This window comes from Cebidichthys violaceus, unplaced genomic scaffold (assembly GCF_023349555.1).
Source record: "Cebidichthys violaceus isolate CVI_PGR_0920_01 unplaced genomic scaffold, fCebVio1.0.p SCAF_480, whole genome shotgun sequence".
Taxonomy (NCBI): Eukaryota; Metazoa; Chordata; class Actinopteri; order Perciformes; family Stichaeidae; genus Cebidichthys; species Cebidichthys violaceus.
This window is the reverse complement of record NW_027176684.1, coordinates 19721-31721: the sequence shown is the minus strand read 5'-3', so window position 1 is coordinate 31721 and position 12001 is coordinate 19721. Positions and strand designations below refer to the sequence as shown.

The window sequence follows — 12001 nt, the reverse complement described above, 5'->3', positions numbered from 1 at the left end:
CCATGTCAAAGAAGATCTGCCCCTCCCCTGTACTATGACCTGCTCCATAATCTACTTCAGAAGATGGGTTATGCTAAGCGGCACCTCCATCACTACGACATTGATTCCACCATTAGAGGCGATGCGTCAATACGGGCCTTGATTATCTGTTCGTTTCAGCTGGGTCTTTCAGTCGGACTGCATATTTGGAATAACAGATTTGTTTCCCCGGTGATGGACTTGGTTTGGACCTGGAGTGCACTTACTCTGATCCAGAGAAGTGCACTTCTAGAAACAAACAAAAGGCCTCACAGGGTCACAGTTTAAAGAGTTGCCGGGACAACTTTCTTTAAAGTCTCAGGCGATAATTAGATTTTACTGAACACTTTGCAATTAGTTGTATCTCATATCAGGAGGCAGGCAACCATAAAGCAGTCCTTGCCACTGATTCTCTCCGCACACTTGGAGGCCAGAGTTAATAATTCGCTCCCCTTTTTTGTCTCTGATTTAATTGAAATGAAAAGGATGCCTCGCTGGTGGTGCGGAGATGTTGCGTCTAATTTATTTAGTCAATCTCTTCCCCTCACTACAGTTGGTCATTATCTTGCACTACCAGCAGCGCCTTCGGTTCCCGCTCCCCCCCCCCCTCCACACCCCCAGTGCGAGGGGAATGTAAATTATCCTCACTTTGTGGCGCTCCTAATGTGTAATGTAGCTTTAACTTATAGAGACAATGAAAGCAGGACCCTGTCTCCACCCGATAAAGGGACATCTCCTCGCGTGGTTTATTGACGACGCTGCGTATTTTGTGGTGTGTGTGTGTGTGTGTGTGTGTGTGTGTGTGTGTGTGTGTGTGTGTGTGTGTGTGTGTGTGTGTGTGTGTGTGTGTGTGTGTGTGTGTGTGTTTTTGCGACGCAGACTGTGGATCGGGAGGGTCGGGATCAGGAGCGGAGAGCTGTGAACAGGACCGCTGTCGCATGTTCGGAGGCTCGTGGGACGAGGACGCGGAGGACGACCGCTGCGTCTGCGACTTCACCTGCCAGAGTGTGCCTCACAACCCGGTAAGGGCGCCACACGCCGCCAAACACGACCGGAACTTCTTTTCTCAGTGTCGTAACTCATTCAAACTGAAACACACACAAACACATGAGAGCTGCATCTCGACAGTTCATCAGGGACACATGCACATCATTTAGAAACATCATTATTCATCACATTTTTACTTTTTTTTTAATGTCAAAAATTCTCAAATTTGCCAAAATGTGCAAACATAATAAGTTTAAAAAAAATATAATAAATTCACGGACTCCATGACAAGATTATACTTTATGTTTAAAACACCAAAGCATTGTGGATCGGCAAAAACGTACACATTTTGAGAAAACACGAACACGATGATCACATTTTTGACAATACTCAGACTCATAATGTTCTTTCAACTCGGCTCTTGTGTCTCTGAATTGCTGACGCTGTGCTCTGCCATTCATATGCAGATATAGTTCACGTGTGGGAAACCTATCGGACATGCAGCCAAACACCCCGAAACATTTAAAACTGCACAAACGCTCCTGGAACACGTATTGTACCATCGCCATGTCAACTGATTACACTTCTGAGTGATGTAACTTGTAAATAAGACGGGGTTTTTTTAATGTTACAATTAAACTTTCATGAACTGAAAACGGAACGGGATGAAGGGTTGAAGTTGTACGTGACCGGACGTCGAATGTGACGCTCACCTTTCTGCGATCCCTTTTGTAGGTTTGTGGCTCCGATGGGAAGAACTACAGCAACGAGTGCCAGCTGAAGAAGGCCAGATGTGAGAAGCAAGAGCACCTGTTGATTCAGAACCAGGGAGCCTGTGCAGGTCGGTACACTGCACCACTCGGGCCGTCGATGTCGTCACGGTGTGCACGCTCGCCAGGACTCATCGTCATTGACATCCCATTCCTCCACTCATTCCATCCATCGATGGGGTTGTAACAGTCCGTAGTCGGGATACGCTGCCGTTTGTCTCTGCGCCCGCTGTAGCCGAGGTTAAACGCCGTGTGTGTGTGTGTGTGTGTGTGTTCTTTTTGCTCGGAGGACGCCGACTCGACGCCCTCCCAGGCTTCTTCTCAGCGAAGGCTCTCGTTCATATCTGGAAAAGCGGAGCGTTCCTCTGGGGCCGGCTGGCGCGCAGAGATTAGAATCTCTCTCTCTCTCACGGGCGCACATGTATGGATCGAGCTGATAGCGATAATGACGACTAACCCCCCCCCCCCCCCAGACATTCTGACAACATAGACCACAACGACGACGCGTCCTCACAAGCTTGCTTCTTAACCCTCGAAGACACCGCTTCGCTCCTCTTTGCTATAATATATATATATATATATATAAAAACATTCTCTCTGCGCGTAAACGAATGGCGTTCATCAGCCAGGATAGCTGTCCGAATCAGAAGGTCAGCCCTCGCCCTCTCTCTCTCTCTCTCTCTCTCTCTCTCTCTCTCTCTCTCTCTCTCTCTCCACGGCTGTGATAAATCAAGAGCCTTTTGCTCTGCTGCTAGCGCCGGTCGGGGAGCGGAGCAAAAGGCACTTAGGGGATTTGGTGTGATCATTCCAGCCGGTTTGATTCCCCGCGGGTGGAGAGAGTTGAAGAGGGAGTATGACAGAGAGGGGGCTCGCCAGTGTTTTCACACACACATCCCTACAGATTCTTCCCCCTCCCTAAGCTGGCCTCCTTGGGCACCGACTGTCACGCCTCTCTACCGTCCGTGGATAATCAATCCTCTTTTTTTTTTTTTTTTTTTTTTGAAGCCCCTCTATGGGCTCTCCTCTCCTATTGGGCAAATGGGGTGAAAAACTCCGATCTCAGGGGAATTTCACTGCCCTCCACATTAGCCGCGCGAGGAGAAACTTTGTTTGACCTCAGCTGTGGAAACTTATCAAAACATGTCAGCTCCCGCTGAGCATGAAAGCAACCTTTTTGGGGTGTTTTTTGAGCTCTGCTTATGAAAAAGCGTTACCTCTTTTGCACACGGCGTCAACAGCCGTCGTCAGTAAAGTTCGCCCCTGATGGCATCTCAAAACCGTCCTTCGTAGCTTCCTTAAAACTCAAATCTGGCTCCGGGATTCCAGTGAAATCCAACACTTGTTAGTTCACTACGCGTGAATACAAAAGCCCGGGCCACAATCACTGCGGCGGGCAGAAATGCGAGGGTGATGCCGCACGTCACGGCGAGCCTGCGTTGTGCAATGGCCACTGAAGAGGAAAAAAAAAAAAAAACTCTTGAAGGGTGGAAGAACATATGGAATTAAAAGTTCCCCTTGTCCTAATAGGCTCAGCGCAGATAGGCGAACGGAGCGCCCGGAAAGTGGCAAGTTAAATGAACCGTGTCCAAAGCCCATCTCTGGAGTGGGAAAGCACTGGAAAAAGAGCGGGGCCGAGTCATCACCATTAGGCTGAGGCTCATATCCACACCAGTAACGGTGTGATTTATGGCCCCACCGTGTCTACAGCCTCCCAACTCTAAATGAGCAGCGCGAGGAAAAAAGAGACGGGGGGGAGAGAGAGAGAGAGAGGCTTTCTGCTTTCTATCTCTACAACTTTTCTTTTCACCCCAAAGCCTGGAGAGAGAATTTTTGAACAATTAACATTTCTGCCTCGGCCGTTAAACAAACCGCCTCGTTCCTCTCGCTGCGTGTTTACGAGCTCTGGAGAAGCTCCAGGTTTTTGGGAAAACATTTGTCTTCTTTTTTTCTTCTCCTTCATTTTGTTGAATGCAGTTCTTTATTCGGAGCTGTCGCACTACTTTGTATACCGGCGCGTCCTCGGACAAAGAAGCTCTCCACACACTGAACTGCTTGTGCACATTCCTCCACATTATGCAGCAAGCTATTTTTTTCCTTTTTGGAAGGTTGTAGGGCAGCGGTGCAATTCCGTAATATTAGACAAGAACAAATGACGAGAACATGCCTCTTCGTAGGTGGTAAATGTCAGCCGCCGCACATTCACCAGCAACGCCATTGTTTGTTTTCACTGGAGGTAATAGCATCCTCCTCCTCCTCCCCCCCCCCTCTCTGATTTTTGAGCCATTGTGGAGAAAGTAGCAAATAGAATTGTTATCTTGAAGCCGGCTGCCAGCCTCTCCACCTCTGCCCCTCGAGCCAATCTCATTGTTGGCAAAAAAATAAAGTTACATGTTGCTCGGAGATTGTGTTGTCTAATCCCCCCCCCCTCCTCCTACCGCAATCACTTAAATGTTGGTGTTCTTCCTTCTCTCCTTGTGCCATCTTCCCGTCTCCCCTCCCCTTTATTTCTATTTCTATTTTTTTTTTTCCCATCTCATCAGCGATTTCAGCCACATCTGTGCCTGAGCCGACTCCGCCCCAGCACTGCGGCGTGTCTATGTACGGCTGTTGCCAGGACAACGTGACGGCGGCCTTGGGAGTCGCACTGGCCGGATGTCCCAGTAAGTCCCACGTCCCCCGTTGACCCCCGGCAACTTCTGTGTGATATGAGTTTTGTTGTGTGTGTGTGTGTGTGTGTGTGTGTGTGTGTGTGTGTGTGTGTGTGTGTGTGTGTGTGTGTGTGTGCGCACGCACAAAAAAAAAAGAAGAAAAGTTTAGTTTAGATACTATCAGACGATTTCAGCATATGGGACTTATTGTCCTTGACTGCAATTACCGTACCGGAGTTGCAGAGCTGAAAACGTTTCATCTTAATCCGAGGAATAATTATGATAATGTTGCACCGTATCAACGGGGAAAATCTCTTCATCCGACGATCTTGGCAAACGATAGGACGGGGTGGGGGGTGGGGGGGGCTCATCAAGCCGTTAGCTCGGAGACGCAGTATGGATGGGGAAAATGCAGACTTAGAAATAAAGATATACAGAGATTTAGGAAAGGGGCAACTCACCTAAGCACACTTTATCCACCTTTTTACCCAACGTCTGAGCCCAGCGTGAATCTCTGATGTGCAGGATTTTCGTCGTAGTTAGCAGAATTCAGCCTGCGGCAGGTTATGTGATGATAGGGGGCCTTTCAAAGTTAGAATAAAGCACAAACCAGCAAGTTGCATCGACGTTGCTCTGTTCTCCTCAGGTACCTGTCAGTGTAACGTCTACGGCTCCTACAAGGGGACCTGCGATCCGGCCACGGGACAGTGCTCCTGTAAGCCGGGCGTCGGGGGTCAGAAGTGCGACCGCTGCGAGCCGGGCTTCTGGAACTTCCGCGGCATCGTGACGGAGAACATGAGCGGCTGCACGCGTAAGGAACCTTCTTCTTTGTGGCTGTGCCCGACCGGGAGCGAATGCACTTATCACCGTATTTATGCTGCTTATGACGTCCTTATACGTTCTTTCCATGTAGGGTCAGTTCAAACAAATTACAAAAGAAACAAAGACATTTTCTCGGCTCTCTTCGAGCGGTATCCAGCCTTCGCAGAGGGTTGTGGTTTTGTTTGGATTGTCGAATAAATCCGTACTATTTTTACAGCTCAATAAAGCCCAAAATCAGTTTGCTTTCGAGGATTTTACTATCCTCAAAAATAAAAAGCTTTAAAAGGGGCAAAGCTCAGGAAGAACAATAGAGGAGAGATCCCTCTCTTTAGTCAAACTCGCATACATACTGTTAAGTGTTTCAGGGAGAATTGGGGACAGAGACTACTTTCTAACAAAGGAATAAATAGTCCCTTTTTAAAACTGTTGCCTGGTGTAACAGGGAAACTGGTTCTGAAACCACATCTTTTAACAAAACAAAATCCCACTCACAGTTTTGGGATGATACCCGGACAAACAAAACCAAAATCGACATGGCTAGATACCACTGGAGGTAGATTTAAGAGATTTCTCACTGAATTGAAAGTAAATAGCCGGCTACTGTCGATAAACTCCCTACGTCTGATATATATATATTCAGATAAACTATCTGATTGTAGGTTTTGAAGAAAGGAATCCTGCTGTTTCCTTCAGTCCTGTCAAAACTGTATTTCATTTGTATTCAAGTGAAGAAGGGGGGTCAGGACCCCCTTGTTTGTCTTGGCGTAATGCAATATGGTGACCAGCTCGTGTCCCGCCACCCGAGGTGCCATAGGACATACCCCCCCCCCCCCCCCCCCCCCCCCAACGCTGCAGAGCATTTTCAGTCAACAGCAGGGAGCGTGCAGGTACATCACCCGTGGCCTGACCTTAACAAGGTTTACCCACAGCAAGCAGACAGCACACTGACTGCACACCAAGACCAGATCCAGCAGGAGAGGAGGCGGAGGGGGAAAAAAAAACAACAACAACACATCATTGATTCTAGGAACATGATGGGGTCGCTGTCCTTCCCCTGGGGTTGTTTTCTGGAGTTTCTGTTGCACACTCCTCCTCCTCCTCCACCTCCTCTCCGACCGTGGCCCCTAAGGCCGGGTGAACTGTTCACAACCCTCGACTCGTAAGACATGGATGTATCTGACGCAAAGTTCAGAGGCTAAGGTTGCCTCAAACCAACCGTGTACACCATAGAAACCGAGCTATTCTCATCCCTTTCCCTCTCGTTGTCCCTAACCGGTACTTGTTTTCTCATCAGTTCTTCTTTTCTCCCCCCCCCCCTCTACATCTCCACGGCAGCGTGTAACTGCGACGCCGCGGGCTCGGTCCGGGACGACTGCGAGCAGATGTCGGGTCTGTGTTCCTGCAAGACGGGAGTGAAGGGCATGAAGTGCAACGTGTGTCCAGACGGAAGCAAGATGGGCATGAACGGCTGCGACAAAGGTAATGAAGGGGGAGCGCCGAGTATGAGTGCGTATGTTTATACTTCTGCGCGAGGACTATTAATTACTCGGATTAATACCGGAAACAGCCCCGGTGATCGCACAAGCCCGAAAAAAAAGCCGGTTGAGGGGAAAGGTTAGTTCCCGCTGCGGGGGCCTGCAGCTTCTTGATTAAGATGCGCCATCCGATATCGACTGGAAGTCAAGAGCTTAATGAAGCCGGCAGTCCCGGCACAGTTGGGGGGGGCGCGCCGCCACGCGCCCGGCTAGATGAAAAGACAAGGTGCCGAGGAGCGGTAGCACATGAAAGCGGGAGCCGAGGGATGGGGGGGGGTGGAGGGGTGGAGGGGGGTGCTCTAAGCCTCCGTGATGTTGCAGCGATGCAAAGACCCCACACACTCGCAGCCCGGCAGGTGCGTGGTTGGGCTCCCCGGCATGCTGTGGCAACTTCAAGGCTTCAAACGGGAGAGATCTGTGGAGGGGGGGGGGGGGGTAAAAAAAGAAAACGAGCGAAAAATATCCTGAGCGCACACCTTTACACAACTCTTTATTTTTTATTTTTTTTCATACAACAGTAAGGCAGTTGAGGCAAAATGCCGTGGTCTATGAAAGCATGAATAATTCACACCGCGCGGCGCTCGGGTAACTAGACGTTTTTTAAAGTCACATTAAAAACACGATCTCACGGCCCGTTCTCCGTCTCCTACAGTCCGCACATGGTGTAATCAACCAGAGCGGGGGGGGGGCTGGGTCCTGGTCATTAAACCAGGTTTGAAGTCTGAGAGCTTTTTTTTTTTTTTAATTCATGCAAACATCCAACAGCTTTCATGCAACACGTCGAGTCAATTTTATTGATTCAGCCCCAAAATATCAGAAATAAGAAATTTGCCTCAATCTGTACAGCGTACGATACGGCACCAAACTGTCATTCGCAACAGATAAGGAACCCCCCCCCCCCCCCCCCCACCCCCAAAATATATTGTGAACATATATTATAATGGGAATGTTATCGGAGCGGTGCGACTCATGGCAGAACCATGGCAACAAGGCACAACCGTGATCCACGGCAACCTGCACCGACGACAGCTGTTAACAACAGCTGGACTATTGCTCCTCCATTAACACACAGTGTGTGTGTGTATGAATGTGTTACAGACTCAGAAACACTTCTCTTTGGTTTCCATTACTCTTAATATTGAATAATGATTTATAGATTTTGGAGAAACCAATCTCACGGCTGCTTTTTTTTTCTTCTTTAGTAAACGTTCGCAGAAAGTTCTGTAATTGTGAAAGTTTAGCTGTAAGTATGCACGCAATTTTAGATCCGCACCGCCGCGACAGAGTTCACGAAGCGGCTCGGCTCCGTCGCTGCGTTGCGTGATTAAGGGCCCCGTGCGGGACGTGTAACAGCACAGACACCCCCCCCCCTTTTCTTCCCACAGGTCCCGAGGCCCCGGCTTCGTGCGACGAGTTAGTGTGCCTCTTCGGAGCCACTTGCATGGAGGTGAACGGCCAGGCCCACTGCGAGTGCCCCCCGCCCGACTGCGACGAGAAAAACAAAACCAAGGTGGGTCTTTTTTTCGAAAAAACCGCGTCAGTACGCTTTACGGTAAGGAATAAGGAATTTTTTTGCGTCGTGTTCCCGTCTCCCAACGCTCTCCGTCTCTGTCGCTGTGGAGCAGGTGTGCGGCTCGGATGGGGTGACCTATGCCGACCAGTGCCAGCTGAGGACCATAGCCTGCAGGCAGGACGAGGACGTCACGGTGCAACACTTTGGACAGTGCACAGGTGAGCCCCCGTCGCTGGCGCCATCCATCACGGTCTGGAAGCTGTTGTCCCCCCCCCCCCTGATCAAAAGATAATGACCAGTGCCACGGGGCCCCCGCAGTGTCCTCCTCCTGCTGTTTATCCTCCCTCCATTCCTCCTTCCTCCCAAAGTGAAGTCACAGCAGAGTCTACAAGAAATACATATTTGAGATTCACGGACCAGATCAAACTCACATGTTAAGGAGTTATTTGTCTTAAGGTTCTCTCTCTGAGGATTCTGCTTTTCCGTTGTTTGTAATATTCTTTCTCTAGCTCTATGGAATTGTCTCAAATGATTTGGTTAATTTCTCCTCGTGCTTAGACTACGGTAAAGTAAGCCCCGCCCTCCCTCTGCAAAAATATTGTGTGACTCTGGAGAAAAGGGTAGAGTAAGAAAGAGAGAGAGAGAGAGAGATGTTGTAGCTCTGTGGTTTGACTGGAGTCTCGACACCAGCGGCACTTCCTCTTTTTGCTCTCTCGGATGTAGAGCACCGTGTGTGTGTGTGTGTGTGTGTGTGTGTGTGTGTGTGTGTGTGTGTGTGTGTGATGAGCATAAGGTAAAAAGGTCCTGCCCCCCCCCCCTCGGTTCCAGATGCTGATGGACATTGTTTGGATCGGTGTAATAGGCGGCGGGACGCGCGCCAAAGGCCGCGGGTTTTTCGTGTACAGTGAAGTTGTCGCACCGACTGCCAGCTTGCTCTCACAACGGGGTTCTAGAGAGACGCCGCCGGCTAAGCTCAGTGGGAGGAGGGAGGGAGGGGGGGGTGCCAGCTGTATGCTTCTGGCCATGCGCCACTGCCAGGTGCCTCGCTTTTTTTTTGGGGGGGGGGGGGGGTGGAAAAATGTTCATTCAACCTCTTTGCTCAGTGGGCACAGATCAAATACCGTGTCACCAGCCCTCTTTATCTCCCTTTGAGCACTCTTTTTCAGGCCCAAACTAGGTCGAATCCAAAAAAAGGGGGGGTTGGGGACGAGGAGGGAGGGAGGGGGGAGTGCGGGGCTGTTGACACGGTCTGTGTTAAGCTGCGGTTGCAGGTACACGGATAAAGAATCCCAAAATATGCTCAGCGAGTGATCGACAAGGCTTTGATAAGTCCCCGAACATCTGGCACTTGCAAATGCGGCGCCCGTGGGTTACCGGGGGAAAAGAGGGAGCCAACATCCAGTCTGGTTTCACATTCCTCTGTTGCCTGGCAATAGAGATGCGGGGTTGTGTGTAATCCCTCACCTAGCGTTGCTGCACACAGAAGGCAAGACACCTCGCAGCTCTCTCTCTCTCTCTCTGTCTCTCTCTCTCTCTCTCTATATCTCTCTGTCTCTCTCTCTCTCTCTCTCTCTCTGTCTCTCTCTCTGTCTCTCTCTCTCTGTCTCTCTCTCTCTGTCTCTCTCTCTGTCTCTCTCTCTCTCTCTGTCTCTCTCTCTCTCTCTCTCTCTCTCTCTGTCTCTCTCTCTATCTCTCTGTCTCTCTCTCTCTCTCTCTCTGTCTCTCTCTCTGTCTCTCTCTCTCTCTGTCTCTCTCTCTGTCTCTCTCTCCCCCTCTCTCTCCCCCCCTGAGGAGGAGACAGGCGAGCGCTCGGGCTCCACCAGCAGCCACAGAAGATCTTTTAATTTCTTTTCCCCCGGATGCGGTCGCACTGCGGGTAGCTGCTCCGCCACCGCCACTATCGGCTCGGGAGGTGTGTGTGTGTGTGTGTGTGTGTGTGTGTGGGGGGGGGGGGGGGTTAGATCTCGAGCTCATTTCACGTGTGGCTGGGTGCGAATTAGCATTTGCTCTGCCCCCCCCCCCCCCCCCCCCCCCCCTCTGTTTACATGCAGTGCTCCCAGACTCCAGGCCCTCTGAGCACTGTGGCTCGCCGAGCCGCTGTGCGGCCTCTCGCGAAAGAGCGACGCCAAAAGGGCCTGCATAAATGAGCGACTATTGATCCTCGTCTTTTACGACATCGATCCGTCGCAACTTTTTTTTTTTTTTTACGACGCCACCGAGTGCGACTACTGCGGCGCAGTCGGCCACTAATGGGGGCCGGGCTGGTGAAAGAATCCTGCAAGAGGAAGCTCCTTAAGATGTGCTCTGCTTGTGACAAGAGAGAAAAGGAACTGTGATGTTACCCCCGGCTCTCTGCGAAGTCTAAAAAAAAATATATATATATATATATATATATATACATACACACACACACACACACACACACACAGGGCCATGATATGAGGCCATATCTGAGAAACCAAGCAGAGAAAAGATCATTCTTGAGCTTTGCTGTATAAAGCATCAGAGGGAAGGCGTTTGGACCAATGAGCAAATTCTGACGCCAGAGGGAGAGGGGGGAGGGGAGGGGAATGGCCACCAAGCTGGCAATGACCTGCCTCTCCCATATGGCGTTATCACCTGTAGGTGTGCGGGCAAATTGGCGGCGAATGCCAGCATATGGCGTCGGGAGCCCGGCCGCCCCGCGCGTTAAGGTCTGTTACCTCCACCGTCTCCTGCCATATCCTCTCTCATTACACAAGCCCTCATTCTGCTCCCACAGTCTCCCACCGCTCGAGCTTTGTTCACCCGCTTTCCCTTTCTCTCGTCATTTTCTTCTTGGCTCTTGCGGTTTCCTCGTCTTTCCCCCTTTTCCAATCTCCTGATTCCTCCTCCTCCTCCTCCTCCTCCTCCTCCTCCTCCTCCTCACTGAGCGCGGCTGACACCTCAAACAATCTTAATAACCGGCTTTCAACAATAACTGCACGGTTGAGACAAGGCGAGATGACAGTGATTTTTTCTTTTTTTTTTCTTTTCTCCAATTCTCCCTCTCCACCATGTGACATAACTGTCCGTTGCTCCACTGAGAGGAAAATAAGCGCGCACACACACACACACACACACACACACACACAAGAAACGGGACTGTTAAACCTGATGAAGAGGAGCATCAGCTGAACAGACTGTGCTGCCAGTCCCTCTTTCCTCTTTCAGACGCGTGTTTCTTTTCTTTCCTTATCCCATGTCACGGAGCTCGCTGCTGGAGATATGCACACACACACACACACACACACACACACACACACACACATTAGATGCTTCCCAGGGAGCGAGACGCCTGACGCTAAGCTCGGCACCTGACTGACAGGTGTAGCCAAGAGGAAAGGCGACGCGTGCCGCCGTTCTTGGCGATAGCATCGCTGCTCTGTGCACTCCACACTCCCCAAGTCTCTCCCCTCTATATACACCAATATCTGCAGAGCTCTAAGCTGCCCCCCCCCCCCCCCCCCCTCTCCTCGGTATAGGTATCGCATTTCGCACCTCGGTGAGTAATTGCCAATCAAATAGGCGATTATAGCGGTGTAATTAAGTCCCACACATAATGTTAGGCAAATCCTAATGAGGCGCAAATCTGCAGTAGAGGTTGTTTTGCTTTTTTTTGGGGGTCTTTTTTTAATCTTCTGTTCATTTTCACCCACACACCTATACCCGTGGGATGAGCGTCGGTAT

General features: G+C 50.3%; 1 protein-coding gene across 1 annotated transcript in view; it reads left to right on the top strand.

Annotated features, from left to right (window-relative positions):
- Positions 1-893: 893 nt before the first annotated feature.
- LOC137887188 (agrin-like) overlaps positions 894-12001 on the top strand; it is a gene marked incomplete at its 3' end in the record, with an annotated part of 29945 nt that continues 18837 nt past the window's right edge. The window contains 7 exon segments of the mRNA XM_068730004.1: positions 894-1040; positions 1741-1846; positions 4316-4435; positions 5070-5234; positions 6581-6724; positions 8166-8290; positions 8406-8511. Of these exon segments, the coding sequence (XP_068586105.1) occupies positions 957-1040; positions 1741-1846; positions 4316-4435; positions 5070-5234; positions 6581-6724; positions 8166-8290; positions 8406-8511 (850 nt within the window).